The sequence below is a fragment of the Heloderma suspectum genome, chromosome 12, assembly GCF_057233095.1.
Source record: "Heloderma suspectum isolate Gila_16-S chromosome 12, 16-S_ref, whole genome shotgun sequence".
Lineage (NCBI taxonomy): Eukaryota > Metazoa > Chordata > Lepidosauria > Squamata > Helodermatidae > Heloderma > Heloderma suspectum.
Genome location: NC_139469.1, coordinates 20,764,138 through 20,790,939, shown reverse-complemented (window position 1 = coordinate 20,790,939; position 26,802 = coordinate 20,764,138). Strand labels below are relative to the sequence as shown.

At 46.5% G+C, this 26,802-nt stretch overlaps 1 protein-coding gene across 1 annotated transcript; it reads left to right on the top strand.

The window, feature by feature from the left end:
• Positions 1-912: 912 nt before the first annotated feature.
• Positions 913-24,987, top strand: LOC146336660 (uncharacterized). The gene is made up of 7 exons (XM_084817875.1): positions 913-965; positions 1,973-2,081; positions 12,122-12,242; positions 17,778-17,867; positions 23,273-23,428; positions 23,697-23,807; positions 24,914-24,987. Exons 1-7 carry the CDS (start codon positions 913-915, stop codon positions 24,985-24,987), a joined length of 714 nt encoding a protein of 237 aa, XP_084674001.1.
• Positions 24,988-26,802: the final 1,815 nt, after the last annotated feature.

Sequence of the window (26,802 nt, the reverse complement as noted above, 5' to 3'; positions counted from 1 at the left end):
AACCTAAGACTTTTGGATGCAAAGCGTGTGCTCTACCACTGACCTACAGCCATATGAGAGCAGAATGGTGTAGTGGATTAGACTAGGACTGGGAAGTCCCAGGTTCAAGTGCCGCCCTCGGCCATGAAGCTTACTGGGTGACCTTGAGCTAATCACTATCTCCAGGCGTGCCATATCTCTTGTGCTGCAGTTTTAACGATGCGCAATGCAATCCCATCTACTTGGAAGTAAGTCCTATTGCATTCAATAGGACTTACTCCCAGGTAAGTTGGTATAGGATTGCAGTTGATATATTGGGGTGGAGCATGACTTTGTCATGCTTCAAGTATAGACCCACTGAAATAAATAAAACTGAGGTTAGGCATGATTAACTTAAGTCCCACTGATTTCAGTGGGTCTGCTCTAAAGTGGCTAAGTCTGGATCTCATTTTTATAGCAATTTTTTAATTTTTAATTGGGAGGCCTGAAGTGGTGGAGTACACATTTCCTTTATACATAAATACACATACACCTTCCAAGGTTGTTGTGAGGATATAAATGGGAGCGGCAGAACCTTGTACAAAGCCCTGAGCTCCTTGTGGGAAAAAGTTGGGATATAAATGTACTAGATAAATATTTTTAAAATGTGAAATGCCCTGGCACCGGAACTGAACCACAAGAAAATGTCCCATTGGCGAAAAGAGTGGTCAGATGACTCCAAACCTGGCCATATGGGAGCAGCCCTTCAAAACATAAATAAGGGGTTTCCAGCCATCCCAATTTCAAGTCAAGGCCTATGCTGTTACCTCACCTGTTGACATCACAGAGATACTTACATGGTTCAGACACATTTGTCTGACACTTGTCCCCAGGGCTCCTCAGCTAAAAGGAGTGTGTGGGCACTTGAAACGGAAAGAGGACTTGCCTCTCGCCATGGAGGTGACTCGGTATCAGTTCTCCAGGTCAGCCAACAGTTCCGAGGAAAGGTAAATGGAAATTTTCCCAGGGGGAGTGGGAATTGAAGCTTTATTCAGTACTTACTGGTAGCAGCGAATGTGGAAAAACCCAGTTACACCATGACTTTGTATAAAGGAACATACCGTCTGTGAATTTTCCAGTGGTGTGGTAAATTTTGACATTCAGGTGCTCATGACAGTCCCCCATAGCCATGACCCCGAGAAGAGTCCAGAAATTCAGGCAGCCAAATTGATCCATATCAACAAATCAGTATTAGCCATTTTCATCTCCACCCAAAGCAGATCTTTTGTAAAGCTTCATGGGTCTTAATTGCCCATTCAAGCCCAGGTCACCACAAAATACTTTGCATTACAGCATGAAACAATATATTATTGTTGGGAAAATTAATTTTCCCCCAGCATCTGTGAAGATTGCAGCTAAACTCAGAGAGCACAGAGAATTCAGAGTGGGGGTGGCAGATGACAAGAGTCCCTGCTAATCGAAACATCCTGGCGCTGTGTCCCTGCCAGTCCTAGCTGCACTATATCACTGGAATTCTCATGTAATGCTTCTAGTCGCTATTGTAGGATTTGGAATACGAGACCAATAAATACATTTCTTTAAAAGCAACAACAGTATAATAATGTTCAGTTGCGGTGACTTAAAATGTGGGACTTGACTGTAGTGGGAGAGATGATCCATTATGCTTAAAGCAGAGAAGCAAGAATCCAAACTGAGTCTTTTTGAAGGGAATGACATTCATTTGTTACTTTTTTTGCGGTGATGAGCGTGGTGGACACTTTTGTCCTCTTTTTTTGGTGATGCATTTCCTCTTTTTTGACAATGTTAGGAGGCCATCCTAGTTCAAAGCCCTTGGGCAGTAGAATGAAGGAGCAGTTTATTCTACTCACATGGCTCAAACCAAGTGGAAGGTGCCACCGTTTCCCATCCCCATTCCTGTAATTCCTGTGAGGTCTCCCGCTTTCCTCATAGTGCATTTCTTTGGGATGTGATCTACCACCCACTTTTGTTTCAGGGTCCTGGCTCACCACGGAAAGGTGTCATTATTGCTTGAAGGGCAGACAGATTTTCCGGAAGAACTCCAAGGCGCCAAGAATGGGATGTTGTACCTCACCCAATACAAGGTAAGAACTTTTGGGCAGGGGAGGGGTGGAAGGGAGAAAAAAAAGCTCACAGTACATCCTTCACCTGTGGCAGGTGGGCCTGGCTAGGACCAATTCCCGGCTTGAGGGGGCCAACATCAATGAGCCCTCTCCTATGCCACCGCCTCTCAGCAGTGGGTTTACCCAGGAGCAGTGCACATCCAACTGGCATCAGGTAGCTGCCATTTTAATTTCCCCACAATGACCTAGAGCAGGGGTGGAGAACCTCTGGGCCGGAGGCCATATCCAGCCCTCTGGGATCCCCAGAGGGAAAAAAGGCTCTCAGGGGCCACATTCCAGCAGTGGGAAGGACTGAAGGCAAGGGGGGGGGGGAGGCAAAAGTACCAAAAATACTAGCGTATTTTATCTCAAAGCACTTAACAACCAGTAACTCAGCCCTAGGAGAGGCATTTCAACCTTTTAGAATGGAGAAGAGACTACACAAAAGCAGGGAAACAAACAATTGTCAGTTGGAGGACAGGGGGTGGAGCCAGGGGGTAGGGCCATCTGAAGAACCCTAGAGGGCCAGATTGAAACCTCCAGAGGGCCACATTTGGCTCCTGGGCCTGAGGTTGTGCACGCCTGTTCTAAAGTGAGAGGAGATGGAAAGAGCCAATGTTTCAAGGAAGCATGATGTAGTAGTAATGGGGGACTTCAATTTCCCCAATACTTGTTGGGAGACAAATTCTGCAAAACATGGCCCCTCCAGGAAATTCCTGACTTATGTGGTGGATAACTTCCTCCTACAGAAAGCAGAGGAAGGAACAAGGGGATTGGCTATCCTTGACTTGATCCTAACCAACAGATGACTTAGTGGGTAAAGTAGCGGTTACAGGAACTCTGGGGGAAAGCGACCATGTTATACTTGAGTTCATGGTTTTAAAGGAAGCAAAAGCTGAGTGTAGCCAAACCCGTACCCTGGATTTTAGGAAAGCTGATTTTAATAAACTCAGAACGATGATCAGTAAGGTCCCATGGCAAGCGACTCTAACGAGAAAAGGAGTCAAAGATGGGTGGGAATTTTTAAAAAAGGAATTTCTCAAGGCACAATCACAAACAATTCCAACAAGAAAAAAAAGGTGGAAGACAACAGAACAAGCCAATGTGGCTTCACAAAAAGCTGAGAGATGACCTGAAAACAAAAAAGGACACATATAGGAAGTGGAGAGAAGGCCAAGCAACAAAGGAAGAGTACAGGCAGGTAGCACAGAATTGCAGGGATGGCGTCAGGAAGGCTAAAGCTGAGATAAGCGAGGGATGCTAAAAGCAATAAAAAAGCTTTCTTCAGCTACGTGCATAGTAAAAGACAGAGGAAAGAAATGGTGGTTCAGCTATTAAATAAGGATGGCAAAACGATAACAGATGACCAAAAAAAAGGCGGAAGTGCTCAATTCCTACTTTGGCTCAGTCTTCTCCCAAAAGAGGGTCTATGACCCCCCTGGCAAAGGCGAAGTACAGGCTGAAGGGGCAGGATTGCAACTTGAGATCGATAGGCATATGGTCAAGGAACACCTAATTACTTTGAATGAGTTCAAATCTCCAGGGCCAGATGAACTGCACCCTAGAGTAATAAAGGAACTGGCAGAAGAACTCTCAGAACCACTGTCTATTCTCTTTGAGAAATCATGGAGGATGGGAGAAGTGCCAGATGACTGGAAGAGGGCTAATGTTGTCCCTATCTTCAAAAAGGGTAAAAAGGAGGAACTTGGGAACTACAGACCACTCAGCCTGAACATCAATCCCTGGGAAAATTCTGGAGCAGATGATGAAGCAATCAGTCCGTAAGCACCTTGAAAACAATGCAGTGATTACTTGAAGCCAACATGGATTTGTCAAGAACAAATCCTGCCAGATGAATCTGATCTTATTTTTTTGATCAAGTAACCTCCCTTGTGGACTGTGGGAAAGCTGTGGACATCATATACCTCGACTTCAGCAAAGCTTTCGACAAAGTGCCCCATGATATCCTGATGAGCAAACTAGCTCAAAGTGGGCTAGATGAAACGACGATCAGGTGTATCCACAGTTGGCTACAGAATCGGACTCAAAGAGTGCTTATCAATGGGATCTTCTCAAACTGGGGAGAGGTAATGAGCGGGGTACCGCAGGGCTCAGTCGTGGGCCCAGTGCTCTTCAACATTTTTATTAATGACTTGGAGGAGGAGGTGCAGAGAATGTTGATCAAATTTGCAGATGACACAAAATTGGGCGGAATAGCTAATAACTTGGAAGATAGAAACAAAATTGATCTTGATAGATTGGAGTGCTGGGCAGAAAACAACAGAATGGCATTTAATAGGGATAAATGCCAAGTTCTGCACCTAAGAAAAAGAAACCAAATGCACAGTTACAAGATGGGGGATACGTGGCTCAACAACACTACAAGCGAGAAGGATCTTGGAATTGTTGTAGATCACAAGCTAAATATGAGCCGACAATGTGATGTGGCCGCAAAAAAGGCAAATGCTATTTTGGGCTGCATTAATAAAAGTATAGCTTCCAAATCCCGGGAAGTACTAGTCCTCCTTTACTCAGCACTGGTTAGGCCTCATCTGGAGTACTGTGTCCAGTTCTGGGCACCGCACTTTAAGAAGGATGCAGACAAGCTGGAGTGGGTTCAGAGGAGGGCAACAAAGATGATCAGGGGACTGGAAACAAAGCCCTATGAAGAGAGATTGAAAGAACTGGGCATGTTTAGCCTTGAGAAGAGAAGACGGAGGGAGATAGGATAGCGCTCTTCAAGTATTTGAAAGGTTGTCACAGAGAGGAAGGCCAGGATCTCTTCTCGATCATTCCGGAGTGCAGGACACGGAATAATGGGCTCAAGTTACAGGAAGCCAGATTCCGGCTGAACATCTGGAGAAACGGCCTGTTACCAATTACCTGGGGACAGGGGCGTTGCTAGAGTCTTAAAAGATCCAGGGCACAGGCCCATAACACAAATTTGTGCATACACACACACACACACACACACACGAGTCTAAGCGCACATCTAGTGTGTGTGTGTGTGTGTGTGTGTGTGGTGCATGCATGCAGTGTGCTTGTGTGTGTGTATAGATTACATACATACATACATAAGAAGTGTGCACTGATCCCCCACCCCACTTCAACTCAGACTCCAATTCAGCATTTTGGAAAGCATCCCACTTCTGCTCTGGCCAATTTGTAGTCAGACCACTTCAGCTCAGCACCAAACCTAAGTCAAGGTTTGGAAAAATGAGTCTTTATGCTTCCTGTTGACTACCATGGGAAATTAGGGGGGGGGGAACTAACTTTTTTCTCCTGGTCAGAACTGGATGATAATTTCAGGCATAGTAGCCCCCTAGAAGGAGATCACACCTGCCCAATGTCAGAAAAATAGGTGCAGGGTTTATATTTTCTTTTAAAGGGAACTGCCAATAACGTTTTTTATTCCTTGGAAGAATTGGATAAAAATTTCAGGATTCATTGCACCATCAGAGGAGATCATGTCTGCCAAATTTCAGAATGCTAGCCACAAGGTTTTTTGTACAAGGGTGGCCTTGACATTTTGAAGTCTCCAAAAGAATGCATACTTACTTCCCTATGTTCCTTGTGGACCATTGTTCTGAAAATTACAGACAGCTTACCGTTGTTCCCAAGTAAGAAACCAGCAAAGTTTCAGAAGGATAGGTGCCACAGTTCATGTGGAAGGGGAGTTCTCCAGTTTGGGGGAGGGAGTGATTTGCTTTCCCTTCCATTCATCCCTTCCCCAATAGTTTTTGAGTAAATTTGTAAGAAAATGCACAGGTCATTAGAGTTGTCCCCCAAGCAAGAAACCTGCAAAGTTTCTGAAGGATATACATGCCTTCTAATTTAGAATTACTAGAATTTATTTACATTTCACCAATGCAGGGGAACATGGGTGGGAAGATGCTATTGCATTCATGTCCTGCTTGTGGGTTTCCAATGGGCATCTGGTTGGCCACTGTGTGAACAGAAGCCTGGGCTAGATAGACCTTGGTCTGATGCAGCACAGCTCTTCTTAAATAGAGAGCGCCTCTGAGCACTTACATTCTCCCCCTACCAATTCTATTCCCCTCCATGCAACCATCCCTCCTCATCCTACCATCCTCCAGCAACTCTTCATAAAAACAGATGTTTTGTGCAACTCCTCTCTACCTCCTCCTTGTTATGCACAAGCTCTCATTGTATCTTCCTCCCCATAACTTCATTTATGCCAAGACTTCACCAGGATTCAGCCATTGAGTCTGTTTTCAAAACTAGAGCTAAGTTATGGAGAAACTCTAAGCATGCACTAAGTGCCTTTCCCTCACCACTGAAGTGAGAGTTCATGCAAAAAAACCCACCAAACCCACAAATGACAAAACAAGCATAGGACTGAGCTGAAAGGGTAGTCAGTTCATTAGACAGAATTGGGTAGGCACTGTATTAAGCCTGCAGTACCATACTCACAACTCAGGACTTATTTCTGAGTAAACATGCAGAACATCAAGGTGCAAACTTCCCTGAAAAAGTAACTTGTGCTGGAATCCAAGCACACTTTCCTGAGGGTAAGCCTCATTAAACATTTCAGGACTTCTCAGTAGGCATACATAGGATTGCATAAATTAGCAATATTTATCTCCCCTCCACTTAAAAAGCAAACCAGAAACTCCTATTTTTATTAAAGCTTTCTGTTCAGAGGACCTGCCTTGTACTGAGTCAGACCCTGGGTCCATCTAGCGCAGTATTGTTGACACTGACTGGCAGCAGCAGCTCTCCAGGGTTTCAGGTAGGGTTCTTTCCTAGCCCTCCCTGGAGATGCTGGGGATTGAACCTGGGACCTTCTGCATGCCAAGCATGTGCTCTGCCACTGAGCTATGGCCCTTCCTGTCGCTGGATAATGGCAACTGACAAAACAGTCCCAGATTTGTTTCTCTGCAACCATGTGAACCCACTCTTCTCAAAGACTTGAGTGAGGAGAAGGAGAAAAACCAACCCTCTTGTCTGTTTGTATAAAGTCAAATACAGTTCAGAACTTCTCTTGCCCACTGAAGAGAATTCTCTTTAAGAATTCCCCAAGATATACTCTGGGTGGAATAAAGAAGAGAGAGAGAGAGAGAGAGAGAACAGGGGAGGGGAGGGGAGGGGAGAAGAAAAGAAGAATGGTGATTGGAAATGTGTGCGGAGGTGGGGGGTAGAGAGAATTCCCTAAGCCAACTGGCTCCTTTTGGACAGGTTAGGAAGAGGTTAGGTTAGAGGTTCAGAGGAAGTTAGGAGGCTGCGGAGGGTTTGTAAGGATTGCACGTACTTAAATTAACTTTATGAGGTGAGGTGGCTGAGGGCTTTTTCTAGCTTTTTTAAAACTGTAGAACCTATTTAAAAGCCCCAGCAGTTTCTCGATCATGACGCCACATAGTCCTAACCCTCCCTTTGGGATTATTTGAGTCCTACAGCTATTTCATAGAAATTAAAGTGGAGGGGGAGCAAGAAGTTTGTGGAGGCTGATTGGATACTTTGCTGTACTGAAGCTACTAAACTTCTGCAGAAGCCAAAGGTTCCAGTTTGGGGCAGTAAAATCACTCAACAGTGGCCACAAGACTGGAAGAGTTCAGTTTACATTCCAATTCCAAAGAAGGGCAACACCAAAGAGTGTTCAAACTACCGTACAATTGCGCTCATTTCACATGCCAGCAAGGTGATGCTCAAAATCCTACAAGCTAGGCTTCAGCAGTATGTGAACCGAGAACTACCGGAAGTACAAGCTGGGTTTCAAAGAGGCAGAGGAACTAGAGATCAAATCGCCAGCATTCGCTGCATCATGGAGAAAGCAAGAGAATTCCAGAAAAACATCTATTTCTGCTTCATTGACAATGCTAAAGCCTTTGTTTGTGTGGATCACAACAAACTCTGGCAAATTCTTAAAGAGATGGGAGTACCAGACCACCTTACCTGTCTCCTGAGAAACCTGTACGAGGGTCAAGAAGCAACAGTAAGAACCAGACATAGAACAAACGATTGGTTCAAAACTGGGAAAGGAGTACGACAAGGCTGCATATTGTCACCCTGCTTATTTAACTTATATGCAGAGTACATCATGAGAAACGCCAGGTTGGATGAATCAGAGGTCGGAATTAAGATTGCTGGGAGAATGATCAACAACCTCCGATATGCAGACGATACCACCCTAATGGCAGAAAGCGAAGGGGATCTCAAGAGCCTCTTGTTGAGGGTGAAAGTGGAGAGTGCAAAAGCTGGTTTGAAACTCAACATTAAAAAAAACTAAAATCGTGGCATCTGGCCCCATCACTTCCTGGCATATAGAAGGGGAAGAAATGGAAGCAGTGACAGATTTTACTTTCTTGGGCTCCAAGATCACCGCAGATGGTGACTGTAGCCATGAAATTAAAAGACGCTTGCTCCTTGGGAGGAAAGCTATGGCAAACCTAGACAGCATAGTAAGAAGCAGAGACATCACCTTGCCGACAAAGGTCCATCTAATTAAAGCTATGGTTTTCCCAGTAGTAATGTATGGCTGTGAGAGCTGGACTATAAGGAAGGCTGAGCGCCGAAGAATTGATGCTTTCGAACTGTGGTGCTGGAGAAGACTCTTACGAGTCCCCTGGACTGCAAGGAGGTCAAATCAGTCAATCCTAAAGGAAATCAACCCTGACTGCTCATTGGAAGGACAGATACTGAAGCTGAAGCTCAAATATTTTGGCTACCTAATGTGAACAGAAAACTCCCTGGAAAAGACCCTGATGCTGGGAAAGACTGAAGGCAAAAGGAGAAGGGGACGGCAGAGGATGAGATGGCTAGATAGCATCACCACTGCAATGAATATGAACTTGAGCACACTCCGGGAGAGAGCGGAGGACAGGAAGGCCTGGCATGCTATGGTCCATGGGGTCACGAAGAGTCGGACATGACTTAACGACTGAACAACAACAATGGTCACCTAAAACACCTTCTGTTTAGGATCTCTGATCCCCTGGGTTTTTTGTTTTTACTTTTTGTTTTAGACTTTGAGAAAAGGAAAATTTACGCATAGCTAGTACAAAAGCCACTGGACCTAACTGTCTGAAATTTGGTAGGTTCAGTCAGCTCCATAGGGCCTGCTAGGTCCTCAAATTCCATTAATTTATGTGGAAGCACAAAGAAATTATAGCTCTTTGCTTTGATGCATTTTCTTGGAAAAAGCAAATTTTACCTGTGGCTAGCACAAAAGCCACTAGGCACAACTATCTGAACTTTGGCAGGCTCAGTCATCTCTGTAGGGGCTTCGAGGTTCCCAAATTCCATGCACATATGTGGAAGCATAAAAAAAATATAGCTCTTCGCTTTGACAGATTTTCTTGGAAATAGCAATTTTTACCTGTGACTAGCACAAAAGCCACTGGACCTAGCTGCCTGAAATTGGGCAGGTTCCATCAGCTCCACGGGGGCTACTAAGCCCCTAAATTTCATGTATTTATCATGCAAACTAAAAAAGTTATGGCCATTTTTGTTTTCCAATGCAAGTCAATGGGAAAATGTAAAAAAAAAAAAAAAAAGGCAATTGGGACAGCTCAAAAGATCTGGGGCACAGCTCAAAAAAGATCTGGGGCCTGTGCCCAGGTGGGCCCCTGCTAATGATGCCCCTACCTAGAGAGGTAGTGAGCTCTCCCACACTGGAGGCCTTCAAGATGAGGCTGGACAGCCACCTGTCAGGGATGCTCTGACTTGGATTCCTGCACTGAGCAGGGGGTTGGACTCGATGGTCTTGTAGGCCCCTTCCAACCCTATTATTCTAGGATTCTAGGATTCCCCTGGTGTGCGTGTGCACGCATGCACGTGTATACAATTCCCTAGGGAGGTGGTGGGCTCTCCCACACTGGAGGCCTTCAAGATGAGGCTGGACAGCCATCTGTCAGAGATGCTCTGACTTGGATTCCTGCCCTGAGCAGGGGGTTGGACTCGATGGTCTTGTAGGCCCCTTCCAACCCTATTATTCTAGGATTCTAGGATTCCCCTGGTGTGCGTGTGCACGCATGCACGTGTATACAATTCCCTAGGGAGGTGGTGGGCTCTCCCACACTGGAGGCCTTCAAGATGAGGCTGGACAGCCATCTGTCAGAGATGCTCTGACTTGGATTCCTGCCCTGAGCAGGGGGTTGGACTCGATGGTCGTGTAGGCCCCTTCCAACCCTATTATTCTAGGATTCTAGGATTCCCCTGGTGTGCGTGTGCACGCATGCACGTGTATACAATTCCCTAGGGAGGTGGCGGGCTCTCCCACACTGGAGGCCTTCAAGACGAGGCTGGACAGCCATCTGTCAGAGATGCTCTGACTTGGATTCCTGCCCTGAGCAGGGGGTTGGACTCGATGGTCTTGTAGGCCCCTTCCAACCCTATTATTCTAGGATTCTAGGATTCCCTTGGTGTGCGTGTGCACGCATGCACGTGTATACAATTCCCTAGGGAGGTGGTGGGCTCTCCCACACTGGAGGCCTTCAAGATGAGGCTGGACAGCCATCTGTCAGAGATGCTCTGACTTGGATTCCTGCCCTGAGCAGGGGGTTGGACTCGATGGTCGTGTAGGCCCCTTCCAACCCTATTATTCTAGGATTCTAGGATTCCCCTGGTGTGCGTGTGCACGCATGCACGTGTATACAATTCCCTAGGGAGGTGGCGGGCTCTCCCACACTGGAGGCCTTCAAGACGAGGCTGGACAGCCATCTGTCAGAGATGCTCTGACTTGGATTCCTGCCCTGAGCAGGGGGTTGGACTCGATGGTCTTGTAGGCCCCTTCCAACCCTATTATTCTAGGATTCTAGGATTCCCCTGGTGTGCGTGTGCACGCATGCACGTGTATACAATTCCCTAGGGAGGTGGTGGGCTCTCCCACACTGGAGGCCTTCAAGATGAGGCTGGACAGCCATCTGTCAGGGATGCTCTGACTTGGATTCCTGCCCTGAGCAGGGGGTTGGACTCGATGGTCTTGTAGGCCCCTTCCAACCCTACTATTCCATGATTCTCTGATGCTGTCCCACCTCCTTCCTGTTCAGGATGATCCCATCTTCCTTTGTGGGTGGATTCCCTTCTGACTGGTTGTGTGCGTGCATGAGGGAGTGGCCACTTACGCGTTGCCAGAGAAGAGGAAAGCCACCTCCAAAAAGGGGACAAAAGAGGAGCCTGATCTGCATCAAATGTGTATATGCTAATTTATATGTATTGATGCAAATTTAGAGATAATGGCAACAATTTAAATAGAAACACAGTATATCTCACCTTAGTGGGGAAGACTGGGGCCAGGTGTCCTTGCTCCTGCTTCCTTCACAACAACTGTGGGTTTCTATGATATGTGAACCAGGTGTATATCTCACCGTAGCGGGGAAGACTGTGACCAGGTGACCTGTCTGCCTGCCTGCGCAGTGGTTGCGCAACTTCAAGGCCCCTGGGCTCTCCCATCATAGGGTTATTTATCTTTAAACTGGACTTGTACTGGTAAAAGGTAAAGGTGTCCCCAGCCAGTCGTGTCCGACTCTAGGGTGCGGTGCTCATCCCCGTTTCTAAGCCGAAGAGCCAGCGCTGTCCGAAGACGCTTCCGTGGTCATGTGGCCGGCATGACTGAACACCGAGGTGCACGGAACGCTGTTACCTTTCCCGCCGAAGCGGCACCTATTTATCTACTTGCAATTTCTTGCTTTCAAACTGCTAGGTTGGCAGAAGCTGGGACTGAAGACGGGAGCTCACTCTGTCACGCAGCACTCGGGTCTCGAACTGCTGACCTGCCAACCTTCCAGTCTGCAGTTCAGCGTCTTAACCACTAAGCCACCGCGGTCTTGTACTGGACAGCCCTTCAAATAAAGGACTGTCCTCTGTCAACTAGGACTCATGGCTACACTAGGCATGAGTGGGATTGGGGCATGTGGCCTGCTCAAGGGGGGCTCTGCTTCCTGCCTCAGTTCTCCTTGCAGAAATCAAGCAGGGGCATTTTACGTTTTGAGCGCCCCTCCTCCACCTTGGTTCTTCTCGATCCCCATATCTGTTCTTGAATCATTTCTTGATTGCTTTCCTAGATGATATTCCAGCACAAAGATAAAGGATCCACCATCATTCGTTTCCCACTGCAGCTCCTAGGCGATTGTGTTCTGGAGGAGGAGCCGGGCTCCAAACCCCAGCATATCAAAGGAACCCTGAGTATGTATAAGAGCATAAGAACATAAGAAGAGCCCTGATGCTGGATCAGATCAAGAGTCCATCTAGTCCAGCATTCTGTTCACACAATGGCCAGCCAGCTGCCCACGGGAGACCCACAAGCAGAAGATGAATTTTATTTATTAAATTATTTATTTATGAAATTTATTAATCGCCCATCTGACTGGTCACCCAGCCACTCTGGGCGATGTACAACCCACCATAAACAATTTAAAACAATAAAATTTTACCATAAATTTTTTTTAAAAAAAATACCCTAACCCACCCCAAATGCCTGCCTGAACAACCACATTTTTAATGCACGACGGAAGCTCATTAAAGAGGGGGCATGACGGAGTTCCCTAGGGAGGGAGTTCCACAGAGTGGGGGCCACCACAGAATGCAACAGCACCCTCCCGCCCACGGCCCCCAGCAACTGGTGTACATAGGCATACTGCCTCAGATACTGGAGGGAGCATATAGCCATCAGGACTAGTAGCCATTGATGGCCTTCTCCTCCATGAATTTGTCTAATCCCCTTTTTGTTGTTGTTCAGTCGTTCAGTCGTGTCCGACTCTTCGTGACCCCATGGACCATAGCACGCCAGGCCTTCCTGTCCTGCACTCTCTCCCAGAGCATGCTCAAGTTCATATTCATTGCATCGGTGATGCTATCTAGCCATCTCATCCTCTGCCGTCCCCTTCTTTTGCCTTCAGTCTTTCCCAGCATCAGGGTCTTTTCCAGGGAGTTTTCTCTTCGCATTAGGTGGCCAAAATATTTGAGCTTCAGCTTCAGTATCTGTCCTTCCAATGAGCACTCAGGGTTGATTTCCTTTAGGATGGACTGATTTGACCTTCATGCAGTCCAGGGGACTCGTAGGAGTCTTCTCCAGCACCACAGTTCGAAAGCATCAATTCTTCGGCACTCAGCCTTCCTTATAGTCCAGCTCTCACAGCCATACATTACTACTGGGAAAACCATAGCTTTGATTAGACGGACCTTTGTCGGCAAGGTGATGTCTCTGCTTCTTACTATGCTGTCTAGGTTTGCCATAGCTTTCCTCCCAAGGAGCAAGCGTCTTTTAATTTCATGGCTACAGTCACCATCTGCGGTGATCTTGGAGCCCAAGAAAGTAAAATCTGTCACTGCTTCCATTTCTTCCCCTTCTATATGCCAGGAAGTGATAGGGCCAGATGCCATGATCTTAGTTTTGTAAATGTTGAGTTTCAAACCAGCTTTTGCACTCTCCTCTTTCACCCTCAACAAGAGGCTCTTGAGATCCTCTTCGCTTTCTGCCATTAGGGTGGTATCGTCTGCATATCTGAGGTTGTTGATAATTCTCCCAGCAATCTTAATTCCGACCTCTGATTCATCTAACCCGGCATTTCTCATGATGTACTCTGCATATAAGTTAAATAAGCAGGGTGACAATATGCAGCCTTGTCGTACTCCTTTCCCAATTTTGAACCACTCGGTTGTTCCATGTCTGGTTCTTACTGTTGCTTCTTGACCCTCGTACAGGTTTCTCAGGAGACAGGTAAGGTGGTCTGGTACTCCCATCACTTTAAGAATTTGCCACAGTTTGTTGTGATCCACACAATCAAAGGCTTTAGCATAGTCAATGAAGCAGAAATAGACGTTTTTCTGGCATTCTCTTGCTTTCTCCATGATGCAGCGAATGTTGGCGATTTGATCTCTAGTTCCTCTGCCTCTTCGAAACCCAGCTTGTACTTCCGGTAGTTCTCGGTTCGCATACTGCTGAAGCCTAGCTTGTAGGATTTTGAGCATCACCTTGCTGGCATGTGAAATGAGCGCAATTGTGCGGTAGTTTGAACACTCTTTGGCGTTGCCCTTCTTTGGAATTGGAATGTAAACTGACCTTTTCCAGTCTTGCGGCCACTGTTGAGTGTTCCAAATTTGTTGGCATATTGAATGCAGCACTTTAACAGCATCATCTTTTAGGATTTTAAATAGCTCGGCTGGAAGACTGTCATCTCCTCTAGCTTTGTTGTTAGTAATGCTTCCTAAGGCCCACTTGACTTCACTCTCTAGGATGTCCGGCTCAAGTTCAGTGACCGCACTATCATGGCTATCAGGGACATTAAGATCTTCCCTGTATAGTTCTTCTGTGTATTCTTTCCACCTCTTCTTAATCTCATCTGCATCTGTTAGGTCCCTGCCTTCTTTGTCCTTTATTATGCCCGTCTTTGCACAAAACGTTCCCTTGAGATCTCCGATTTTCTTGATGAGATCTCTAGTCTTTCCCATTCTATTGTTTTCCTCGATTTCTTTGCATTGTTCATTTAAGAAGGCCTTCTTGTCTCTCCTTGCTATTCTCTGGAACTCTGCATTCAGTTGGATAGATCTTCCCCTTTCTCCCTTGCTTTTTGCTTCCCTTCTTTCCTCAGCTACTTGTAAAGCCTCATCAGACAGCCACTTGGCTTTCTTGCATTTCTTTTTCTTTGGTATGGATTTCGTTGCTGCCTCCTGAACAATATTAGGGACCTCCGTCCATAGTTCCTCAGGCACTCTGTCTATCAGGTCTAATCCCTTCAATCTATTCCTCACCTCCACTGTATATTCATCAGGGATATGATTTAGGTCATACCTGAATGGTTTAGTGGTTTTCCCTACGTTCTTCAATTTCAGCCGAAATTTTGCAACAAGAAGCTCATGATCTGAGCCACAGTCAGCTCCAGGTCTTGTTTTTACTGACTGTATAGAGCTTCTCCATCTTTGGCTGCAAAGGACATAATCAATCTGATTTCGATATTGACCATCTGGTGATGTCCATGTGTAGAGTCGTCTCTTCTGCTGTTGGAAAAGAGTGTTTGCTATGATCAGCGTGTTCTCTTGGCAAAACTCTATTAGCTTTTGTCCTGCTTCATTTTGTACACCAAGGCCATGCCTGCCTTTTATCCCAGTGATTTCTTGACTTCCTACTTTAGCATTCCAATCCCCTATGCTGAAGAGGACATCTTTTTTTGGTGTTAGTTCTAGAAGGTGTTGTAGGTCTTCATAGAACCGATCAACCTCAGCTTCTTCGGCATCAGTGGTTGGGGCATAGACTTGTATTACTGTGATGTTGAATGGTTTGCCTTGGATTCGTACTGAGATCATTCTATCATTTTTAAGATTGTACCCCAGTACTGCTTTTCCCACCCTTTTGTTGACTATGAGTGCTACTCCATTTCATCTAAGGTATTCTTGCCCACAATAGTAGATATGATGGTCACCTGAATTAAATTTGCCCATGCCTGTCCATTTTAGTTCACTGATTCCCAAGATGTCGATGTTCAATTTTGCCATCTCATGTTTGACCACCTCCAGCTTACCTTGATTCATTGATCTGACATTCCAGGTTCCTAAACAGTATTGTTCTTTACAGCATCGGATTTTCTTTTCACCACCAGACACATCCACAGCTGAGTGTCCTTTCGGCTTTGGCCCAGCCGCTTCACTCTTTCTGGCGCTACTTGGAAATACCCTCTGCTCTTCCCCAGTAGTATATTGGACACCTTCCAACCTGAGGGGCTCATCTTCTGGCGTCATATCTTTTAGCCTTGTGATACATTCCATGGGGTTTTCTTGGAAAGAATACTGGAGTGGGTTGCCATTTCCTTCTCCAGTGGACCACATTTTGTCAGAACTCTCTGCCATGACCTGTCCGTCTTGGGTGGCCCTGCACGGCATAGCTTATGGATTCACTGAGTTATGCAAGCCCCTTCGCCACAACAAGGCAGTGATCCATGAAGGGGAATCCCCTTTTAAAGCCATCCAAATGGGTGACCGTCAGTACGTCTTGTTGTGCGAATCGTAATTCGTGACTAGGACCTTCAGCCGCTCTAGGTTATATTTCTTAGGAGGAGAGAGCACTCTCTCTGATGGGTTGTCATCTAGGACGAAGTGTCCAGTGAGTAGACCCTCAGTTTCTGCAGACACTGAAGTGCCAAGCTAAGGCAAAACAATGGTCTATCTTGATCAGGATGATAAAATTTCCTCTATTTCCTGTGTTCTGAATGCGAGTGCTGTTACTTATGTGGCCAAGTTGGCACCCCTCATGTGCAAAAGTGAGGTATTGGCAGGTTTGGGGAAACCCCAGGATTTGCAGAAATACAAAAAATATTAATAAAAAGCCCCCCCCCCCGAAAAACAGTCCAATGAGAACTAAGCATGCTCAGTGGCCACAGAATGATGGCTGAATGTCGTGGCGTGGGCAGGAGAACAGAAAATGGGAGGGGTGGGCTGGGATGGGGTGACCGTTCTGTTGCAAGTTTCACTTGCCTACCAGCAACGTCCAACCATAGAGAAGTTTACAAATGTGGCATGCTAACACTGTTCTTCCCGTGTGGTTGCCCTCAATATTGAATGCTAATACCGTGCATAATATAATGCTAATAATAATATGTATCATGCTAATAATGTAATGCTACTTTTATTTTTATTAAATTTTTATCCCACCTTGTTCCAAGGAGCTCAGCTCATGGCAGCAAAAATGCCAAGGCCCTGCTAAGCCAAAGCAATGGTCCATCAACACTAGCCAGTAGTGGGGGCTGGTGGTTCCTATTCCAGTGGGTCTGTGAATCTGCTCTGGGTTTCAGTCAGAACCAGTCAGAACTCTAAAGGAGATATCCAAAGTGCTGAACTCATTTTGGGAATAGGGTTCAGCACTTTGGATAGCTCTTTCAGAGTTCTGACTGAAACCCAGAGTGGGTGCACAGCCCCACTGAAATAGGGGCCACCAGCCTCCACTGCTAGCCAGATGAATGAATCGGAGAAATATGTTCACAAGCAGGGCCTGAGGACATCATCGTGATCATGATCACCATTATTATTATTCTTACATTTATATCCTGCCTTTTTTTCCTTCTGGCAAGGAACTCAAGATGGCTTACACGGTCCTCCTCCTCTCCATTTTATCCTCACAACAACCCTGTGAGGTAGGTTAGGCTGAGAGTCAGGGACTGGCCCCAAGTCACCCCGTGAGCTTCATGGCTGAGTGGGGACTAGAACCTGGATCTCCCGAGTCCCAGTCCAGCACTATAACCACTATACTACACTGGCTCTGTAGTTTCCGGCATTTGATAATGAGAAGAACATCATTCCTTCTAATCATGAACTCAGTGCCCCCCTGTGCCAACAGAAATGAGCCAAATTGGGGCTGCTGAGAAATAAGAAGGGAGTATGCTTGGGGAAACCTCAAGGTTTGCAGACGTACAAAAACACTTTAAAAATGACCCCACCCCACCCCACCAAAAAAAGCCCAGTGCTCTGTGGTAACTAAGAGCTATGGAATGTTGAGTGTCACTTAGAAAATAAAAATGGAAAACTGAGTGGAGAAGGGGAAAGTAAATTGGCTTGCATGAGCCTTTTACAACTTGTAGCATCCCAGAGGAAGGCATCGCTGGTCCCACTTGTTTCTGAAAAGGAAACGTGGTAGTTTTGGACGACTTCGGGAGAGAGAGATGGAGAGATGACTTCTCTCATTGTTATGCCCCAGCCTTGACTTCTGTTCTCACTTTAGCCTTCTCTCCTCAGCTTCCATCCAGGGAGTCCTTGCCTTCAAGTTCACCTTCCAGCATGGAGCTTCTGACTGCCTAAACATGATCAAAGATCTGGTGGAAGCGGGTAAGCTGCTAGGTGGATGAATCCAGTGCCAGCTCCAGGCTTCTGAGGGCTTTTGGGACAGACACCCATGGCCCCCCTCCCTCGGCGAGTCTGCCTCCTCGCCACCCTTGTCCCCAGCTGCTGTTGCTGCTCATCCTCTTTCTCCTCATTGCTCCCACTTGCTGGCTTGAGAGAGCAGAGAGCCGCTGAGCAAGTGGGCAGCAGCGTCTCCTGCTCCTCCTCCTCACCGCCACCCTTGTCTGGGCCAGAGCAAGAGGCAGGCAAACAAGCAGGATGCCGTGGTGAAGAGGAGGCGCAACTCCAGGGGGCTCGTGTCAGTGGGCCCCTGTTGGGGTGCGGGCCCTCGGCGGATGCCTGACCGTGCCAACCCTTCATGGCGGCTCTGGATGAGATGTTCCCTGCTAGATGGATGAGTTGTTCCATCCTTGGGTATCAAAACCCTACTCCTTCCTCTCTGCTCCATCTAAAAGATAAGGGTCCCCAAGTCAAGAGAGCATTTAGCAAAGCGGGTGATTTTAGCATCCCTGAAGGAAGCACCTTATGCTGTGAATTGGTCCATTAAGGCCAGGAAAACATCCTGCAGCACCTAAAAGAACTCTGGTGATTTAAGAAAGCCGACTTAGCCTGTTTCCTGAATGTGGGTTTTGTAAGATTGCCCCCGATGAAGGCGCTCTTAGTTCCAAAACGCATTGGGCTCAATGGAAAAAATTATCATTGGCACCTTTGAGAACACTTTCTCTTTTTGCATTCTGGCAGAGGGCGGGGCCACCTCCCAAAGTAGACAGGGCCAACCCGAGTGGGCGGGGCTACCCGCTATTGGCATGTGGTCTCAGTCGTGATTACCCACACCCCATTCTCGCACTCATGTGCGCGCGCGCATGCACGCACACACGCACACACGCACACACCCCCACACACTCCCTGCTCCTGAAACCCACCCCTTCTCTGCAATTAATGCAGATGGAGACTTTTTAAAAGCCTGATTGCAGGGGGGAGGGGTGATTAGCTCTCTCCTCCAGCAACCCCCTCCCCAAAATGCCTCACTGCAAGTAGGCTTTTTAAAAGCTTCCATTGGCACCAATGGAAAAGGAGAAGGCATAGTCACTGATGTAAATTTATAGGATAAATTAGGGTGCAATCCTATCCACGTTTAGGCAGAAAAAAGTCCTACTTTTCTATGACTTTTTTCTGTCTAAACATGTGTACTTTTTGCAGGACTTCCCAGTCCAATAATAGTCTTCAAAAATGTGGAGGAGGAAAGCCAGACTATAAAGCACATGGTCTTTGATGTCTATATACTAATGACCAGAGTGTGGGAAACAAACAGAACGAACTTGAACTTTTAATATGGGAGGGAAATTATGACTAGATAGGTGTAACTGAAACTTGGTGGAATGACTCCCATGACTGGAATATAGCATCATAGCCATCATAGAATAGTAGGGTCGAAGGGCCTATAAGACCATCAAGTCCAACCCCCTGCTCGATGCAGGAATCTAAGTCAAAGCATCCCTGACAGATGGCTGTCCAGCTTCATCTTGAATGCCTCCAATGTGGAAGAGCTCACCACCTCCCTAGGTAATGGGTTCCATTGTCATATTCTCTAACAGTCAGGATGTTTTTCCTGATGTTCAGCCAGAATCTGGCTTCCTGTAACTTGAGCCCATTATTCTGCGTCCTGCACTCTGGGACCATTGAGAAGAGATCCTGGCCTTCCTCTCTGTGACAACCTTTCAAGTCCTTGAAGAGCGCTATCCTATCTCCCCTCAGTCTTCTCAAGGCTAAACATGCCCAGTTCTTTCAGTCTTTCCTCATAGGGCTTTGTTTCCAGTTCCCTGATCACCTTTGTTGCCCTCCTCTGAACCCTGTCTGTTTTGTTAGCCCTCCTCCAGTCATCTGGCACTTCACCCGTCCTCCATGATTTCTCAAAGATAATAGACAGTAGTTCTGAGAGTTCTTCTGCCAGTTCCTGTATTACTCGTTCAAATATAACTTGTTCCGAAAGACAGAAGGAACAGAAAGGGATGTGGAGTTGCACTATATGTTAAAAATACATATCTCTGCACAGAAATACAGGAGGAGGAGCTTGGTAGCCCCATTGAGAGCATCTGGGTTAAAATAAATGGAACAAAGAACAAAAGGAACTAGTCTAGTACCGGCCACCCAATCAAGGAGAAGAAAAGGATGAAACCTTTGAAAAGCAAATTGCTAATGTTTCAAGGAAGCATGATGTAGTAGTAATGGGGGACTTCAGTTTCCCCAGTATCTGCAAAACATGGCCACTCCAAGAAATTCTTGACTTGTGTTGCTAATATCTTCCTCCTACAGAAAGTGGAGGAAGGAACTAGCGAATCGGCTATCCTTGACTTGATCCTAACCAACAGAGATGACTTAGTGGATAAAGTAGCAGTTACGGGAACTCTGGTGGAAAGTGACCATGTTATACTTGAGTTCTTGGTTCTAAAGGAAGCAAAAGCCGAGTGTAGCCAAACACATACCCTGGATTTTAGGAAAGCCAATTTTAATAAACTCGTAACAATGATAAGTAAGGTCCCAATGCGACTCTAATTAGAAAAGGAGTCCAAGATGGGTGGGAGTTTAAAAAAAAGGAAATTCTAAAGGAACAGTTACAAACAATTCCAACAAGAAAAAAGGTGGAAGACAACAGAAGAAGCCAATGTGGCTTCACAAAAAGCTTAGAAATGACTTGAAAACAAAAAAGGACACATATAGGAAGTGGAAGGAAGACCAAGCTACAAAGGAAGTACAGGCAGGTAGCACAGAATAGCAGGGATGGCGTCAGGAAGGCTAAAGCTGAGAACGAGCTGAGGTTAGCGAGGGATGCTAAAAGCAACAAAAAGGCTTTCTTCAGATACATGCATGGTAAAAGGTTGCCACAGAGAGGAAGGTCAGAATCTCTTCTCAATCATCCCAGAGTGAGGACACAGAATAATGGGCTCAAGTTACGGGAAGCCAGATTCCGGCTGAACATCAGGAAAGAATTCCTGACTGTTAGAGCAATACGACAGTGGAACCCATAACCTAGGGAGGTGGTGGGCTCTCCCACTCTGGAGGCATTCAAGTTGAAGGTGGACAGCCATCTGTCAGGGAAGCTTTGATTTAGATTCCTGCATTGAGCAGGGGGTTGGACTCAATGGTCTTATAGGCCCCTTCCAACCTTACTATTCCATGATTCTATGATTCTTTCTGTCTAAACATGCATAACTTTTTGTAGGACTTTCTCTGTCTAAACATGCATAATGTTTTGTAGGACTTCTGGCGGTCTAAACAGGCATACTTTTTGCATGACTTTGTTCTGTCTTAACATGCATAGGATTGTGCTATTGTGTTTTTTTTAATGGACCTGCTTTTCCCTCTCCTCCCCCCACCCTGGCACCACTTGTTAATTTAACAGATATACTGAGAGAAAGGACAAACCTCCAGGAATACCCCACAGCCTCCATTTATACCTATGCTCATCCTGCTGCACCCAGGACAGCTTGTAAGAACTGGGGGTGTTGGGGAAATATATTTGGGATGTGGAATTTGATTAGTTTTCTTAGGTTTGCCCCTCCCCCGAATCAGTCTGCAGTGAGTTGAGCCAGTTCATAGATGTTCTGGGCATTTTGCACATTTTTCGTAGGTTCTGCAATTTGCGCTAATTTGGTCACAATTTGCACAAATTGCTCAGAAATTTGCACAAGTTGCAGAACCCGTGGAAAAGAAATGAGGAAAAAAACATTCCCAGGGTTCAAGGAAAAGACCACAGCTCGGCTCGCAAAGGCAAAATGAGTCATACACGCAGCCAAACTCTGTCAAGTAAAAAAGGAACTGGACCTCCCAGTGACAGACATCCCTAGGAAGAGCAACAATGGTCTGCTCTGGTTACTGGGTCCCACTTGGCTTACTTTTTCGCTGGGGAAGCTCAGAATGCCAGCCTCTGAATTTGCAGCTGAACAGATATTCTTGCAACTGACTTCACGACTCTGTACTGATTTCAACATTTTTATTTAAATAAGCACCTGGCTTTCATAGGGCTAGAGCAGGCATGCAGAACCTCTTTCAGCTGGAGGGCCAAATTCCATTTTCAAGAAGGTCTTGGTGGTGGCATTCCAGTGGTGGACGGGACCAAAGGCAAAAGGGGCAGGACAAAAAGCACAGTGTAGGCTCTAATAGCAGTGAAGAAGCAACAATCTTGATGAGAATTGGTGGTCAGGAGGGATGGGGGACGTCACCCCTCCCTCCAGCGATCCTACTGAAGAATGTGTATGTGAGAGTGTGTGCATGCGTACTTGAGTGTGTGTGTTTGAGAGACAAAGGAGACAGTGTACATGAGAATGTGTGTTTCAGGAAGAGAGAGTGTTGAGAGTGTATGTGCTTGAGTGTGTTTGGGAGCGAGAGAAAGCGAGAGTGCTCGAGAGTGTTTCAGTGAGAGAGAGTACTTGAGTGTGTGTATATTTGAGTGTATTTGAAAGAGAAAGAGAGCTTGACTGTGTGTTTGAGAGAGAGAGGGAAAGAGTACTTGAGAGTGTGTGGTAGAGAGAGAGAAAGAGTGTATGTGTGCTTGAGAGCGTGTGTTTGAGAGAGGAAGGGAGAGAGTGTATGTGCTTGAGAGTGTGTTTGAGCAAGAGAGGGAGAGAGAGAGTGTGTGCTTGAGAATGTGTGTGCAGGTCCATGTGCGTATGCAGGTGCGGCCCTGACTTGCCACCCATTGCCACATGCGGCCCTCAGAGACAGCAAGGTTGCCCATTCCCGGTGCAGCTGTGTAGTGGATGCATAACCAGGGTGGGGGTGGAGAGAAGCATGGATTCATCGCAGGTTCTGAGTAGAGTTGCTCAAGTTGTACATCCCTGGGCTTTCTCTGTAAAAGGCAGGGCCCCCAATCACACAGGCAGAGCATGCATACATAACATTGAACACACACAGGCTCTGCCCAGACCTTTGGGTGACGGCATGGAAGGCAGGGGTGGGGGGTGCAATGATCCCAAATCCTCCCCTCTCCATGCATTTACCAAACATCTACCCACAGAGCTCGAATCCAAAGCCGTGGTCATGCTCCACCATGACAAGAGATCACGGGAGCTGTTTGTTTCCTCTTTTGCAGCACTGATTCTGTTTCGAGGAGTTAGGTTTCCAAAGAATGAGGATATTTTGGGATGGGGAAGGAATAAAGCAGGGCTGCAAAATCTCACTCCCAGGGGCCAAATCTGGCTCAGAAGGCCACGCCCTTTTCCCCTGACCAGTGATTATCTGGTGGCTTCCTGGCTTTTGCGCAATTTCTCCCCCATTCTAAAAGCTTGAAATGCCCCCCCCCCCCCCCGGCTTCGTTGCTGGCAGCCAAATATGCTGGTCACTAAAATATGCTGGTCATTTTAGTATTTTGCCTCTGTCCATTTTGCCTACAGACCTACCCTTTTTCCCTTCGGCCCTGTCCACCACTGGAATGCAGCCCCCTGAGAGCTTCTGGGAAATCTGGCGCTTGAACTGGAAGAAGTTAAACACCCCGTATTCCCCCACTTCTTCACGCAGTACAACAAAGAGATCCCCAGTACAGCACGTTGGTATTCCCGCCCCCCTTCTCTAGTTCATTCCTTATTGTAGGAGTAGGCAACCTGTACGCCTTCCCGATGGTTTGGACTACACTTCCTATAACCCCTTGCCATAGGCCGTGCTGTCTGGGGCTTATGGGAGTTGTAGTCCAAAATAACTGGAGAGCACCAGCTTGGGGAGTTGTAGTCCAAAATAACTGGAGAGCACCAGCTTACCTGCCCTAGCTTTCTTGCGTGCTCTTGTCCCAGTTCTCAGAGGTGTCTGCTCTTCTCCCCCCAGGGTCTCCCAGCATGCTGCCACTGTGGCCGCCCCCTTACCCTGGCCCTCCAGATCTCCCCCCTCCTTATTCTGAAGTGGAAGCAATGTCTCCAAGAGAAAGCAGGGGTTCAGGTAAATCAGCATGTTGCATGTTCAGGTTGGTAGGACCCAAACCAACAACTTCAAATGATCAGGGTTTTTTGATGAAATGTCAAGCCATTTTGGGTGCTGGAGGTAAGGAAGGACGAATCGGCCAACTTCTGAGTTGTGTCAGTTTCACATGCAGTGATGCTGTCAGGGCAGGAGTTCAGGGGGCCCCTCAGTAGACTGAGCAAGGGGGCTCCCAAACACAGCAGGGCTGGCTTGCCACACGTTGAAGTAAGTGAAGTTATACAAGTGACCATCTAAAACAGGGGTCTTCCAAAATCCATAATTACTACACTAATATGGATTTCAGAATTTAGCATTTTGTGTTTTGCTTCATTAGGCCAACTAAAAGATCACCAAAAATGTGCACCCCTTTGTGATCTTTTGAACATAAGAAGAGCCATGCTGGATCAACCAAGGGTCCATCTAGTCCACCGTTCTGTTCACACAGGGCTTTTCTACATGAGGCTTTTAACCCACCACCTTACTGAGGCTTCTGCTTCCGGATTCTTTGTGGGATTAAGATTGGCTCCTTTACGCATGTTTTTTTCCAGTGTTTTTCTTTCTCTGCTTTTCTATATGTTCCATTACACAACCACTAGGTGGTGCTGTGGTATAGCAGAATTACACAAATACCCCAGGGTTTCATGCTGCCATTCAAGGAAATACTAGACTTTCCTTGTTAGAAAAAGAAACACTATAATGTTTGCAAAGAACAGGGGAGGCCCTGGAGGATGACAAAGTCATGTAAAGCACCTGCAAACTACTGTGACTGAGGAACCATGAGCGCAGAATAAATGCCTCGTGTAAAAAGGCCCACAGTGGCCAACCAGCTGCACACAGGAAACCCAAAAACAGGACATGAGTGCTAAAGCACCCTCCTGTCCTTGTTCCCCGGCCACTGGTGAATGGTTGGCCTGATGAAGGTATTACATTAATATGGATTTTGGAATTTGGGTCTTTCAAAAAACCGCTGTAAGCTGCACTGAACCCACAGGAAGTGCTGTGCCCACGAAAAGCAGGGGTTGGAGGGAAAAATTGGAGAAAGAGCCAACGTTGATGCTATCTTTGCTCTCTTTCTTTTCGCTTAGCAGCAGAGATCCAAGAGCGCTGCTGCCGTTGCAGAGGACAGAGGATCCAAGACCAAGTTAACAGCCAGAACTGAAGACTGGGGCACAAATGTACTTTTCTAAAATGGTAGCCAGGTTTTGGTTTTTTTAAAACTTTTTCTTTCCTTCCCTCCTCAATTTCTCCTGGTAGGGCAGCATCCCAGTTGGGCAACCACCAAGAGTTTGATAGCAGTAGCCACAACTGCATCACAAAAGGCATTTCTACATGAGGCTTGTCTCCCGCATCTTTACCAGGCCTTCTGCTTCCGAATTCTTTGCAGGATTAAGTTCAACTCCTTTACACATGGTTTTTCTGGCGGGGGGGAGGGGGTCTTTCTCTGCCTTTTTATATGTTTCATTATACAGCCACTAGATGGTGCTGCGGTATAGCAGAATTGCACAATTACACAGAGGGTTTCATGGTGCCATTCAGGATATATATATTCCCTCATTAGAAAAAAAAGAACAACACAATAATGGCTACAAAGCATGGGAGAGGATGATGACATTGTGTAAAGGAGAAGCATAAAATGGGAGAGGACGATGACATTGTGTAAAGGAGAAGCATAAAATGGGAGAGGACGATGACATTGTGTAAAGGAGAAGCATAAAATGGGAGAGGATGATGACATTGTGTAAAGGAGAAGCATAAAATGGCAGAGGATGATGACATTGTGTAAAGGAGAAGCATAAAATGGCAGAGGATGATGACATTGTGTAAAGGAGAAGCATAAAATGGCAGAATTGGGCTTCAGTGCCAAAGCTTTTGTTTTTCATGACTGAATTTCTAACAAATGCAGGGAGCTTGAACCTCTTTCAACCCAAGGGCTGGATTCATTTTCAGACAAGCTCTTGAGAGCCACATTCCAGGGGCGGGTGAGGCCAAAGGCAAAGAGAGCAAGGCCAAAAACACCAGCGTATTTTAGTTTAAATCTCTTCCTGCCAATAACTAATCCCTAGGAGAGGCATTTCAACCTTGCAGAATGATGGTGGGGGTGTGCGCGCAAAAGCTAGGGAACCAGGGGAAAGGGGGTGGTGGGGCATTTATAATTTGGGGAAACCCAGGAGGGTGGGATTATGGGACCATGTGGGGGCAGATTTGGCCTGTAGGTCTGTGCTTCAGTACCCCTGCTGTAAAGGTTTGAAGCCCATAAATATGAATACTAGAAAGGAGGGCTGGCATAAGATAGGTACATATCTATCCAGCACCCTATACAAATCTATGGTGCAGCCACACTTGGAATACTGTGTACAGTTCTGGTCACCATATCTAAAAAAAGATACTGTAGAGCTGGAAAAAGTGCAGAAAAGGGCAACTAAAATGATCAAGGGGCTCATGCATCTGCCCTATGAGAGAAGGTTACAACAGCTGGGATTGTTTAGCTTGGAAAAAAGGAGGGTGAAGGGAGACATGACAGAGGTCTACAGAATTAGGCATGGTGTGGAGAATGTGGATAGGGAGACATTTTTCTCCCTCTCTCAAAATACTAGAACCCATTGGGGACATCCTATGAAGCTGATTGGTGGGAGATTCAGGACAGATCAAAGGACGGACTTCTTCACACAGCGCGGAGTTAAACGATGGAATTCGCTACCACAGGATGTAGTGATGGCCACCAGTTTGGATGGCTTTAAAAGGGGGTTGGACAAATTTCCTGGAGGAAATGGCTACTAGTCTTGATGGCTATGTGCTACCTCCAGAACCAGAGACAGTGAGCCTATGTACACCAGATGCTGGGGAACATGGGTGGGAGGGTGCTGTTGCGCTTATGCCCTGCTTATGGGTTCCCGGTCGGCAGCTGGTTGGCCATTGTGTGAACAGAATTCTGGATGACATGGACCCTTGGTCTGATCCAGCATGGCTCTTCTTA

Coding starts and splice junctions, on each gene's coding strand:
- LOC146336660 (XM_084817875.1), top strand. CDS start 913: ATGGAGGTGACTCGGTATCAGTTCTCCAGGTCAGCCAACAGTTCCGAG. Junction 2,082..12,121: donor TGTACCTCACCCAATACAAG/GTAAGAACTTTT, acceptor TTGCTTTCCTAG/ATGATATTCCAGCACAAAGA. Junction 17,868..23,272: donor CAAAGATCTGGTGGAAGCGG/GTAAGCTGCTAG, acceptor TTTTGCCTACAG/ACCTACCCTTTTTCCCTTCG.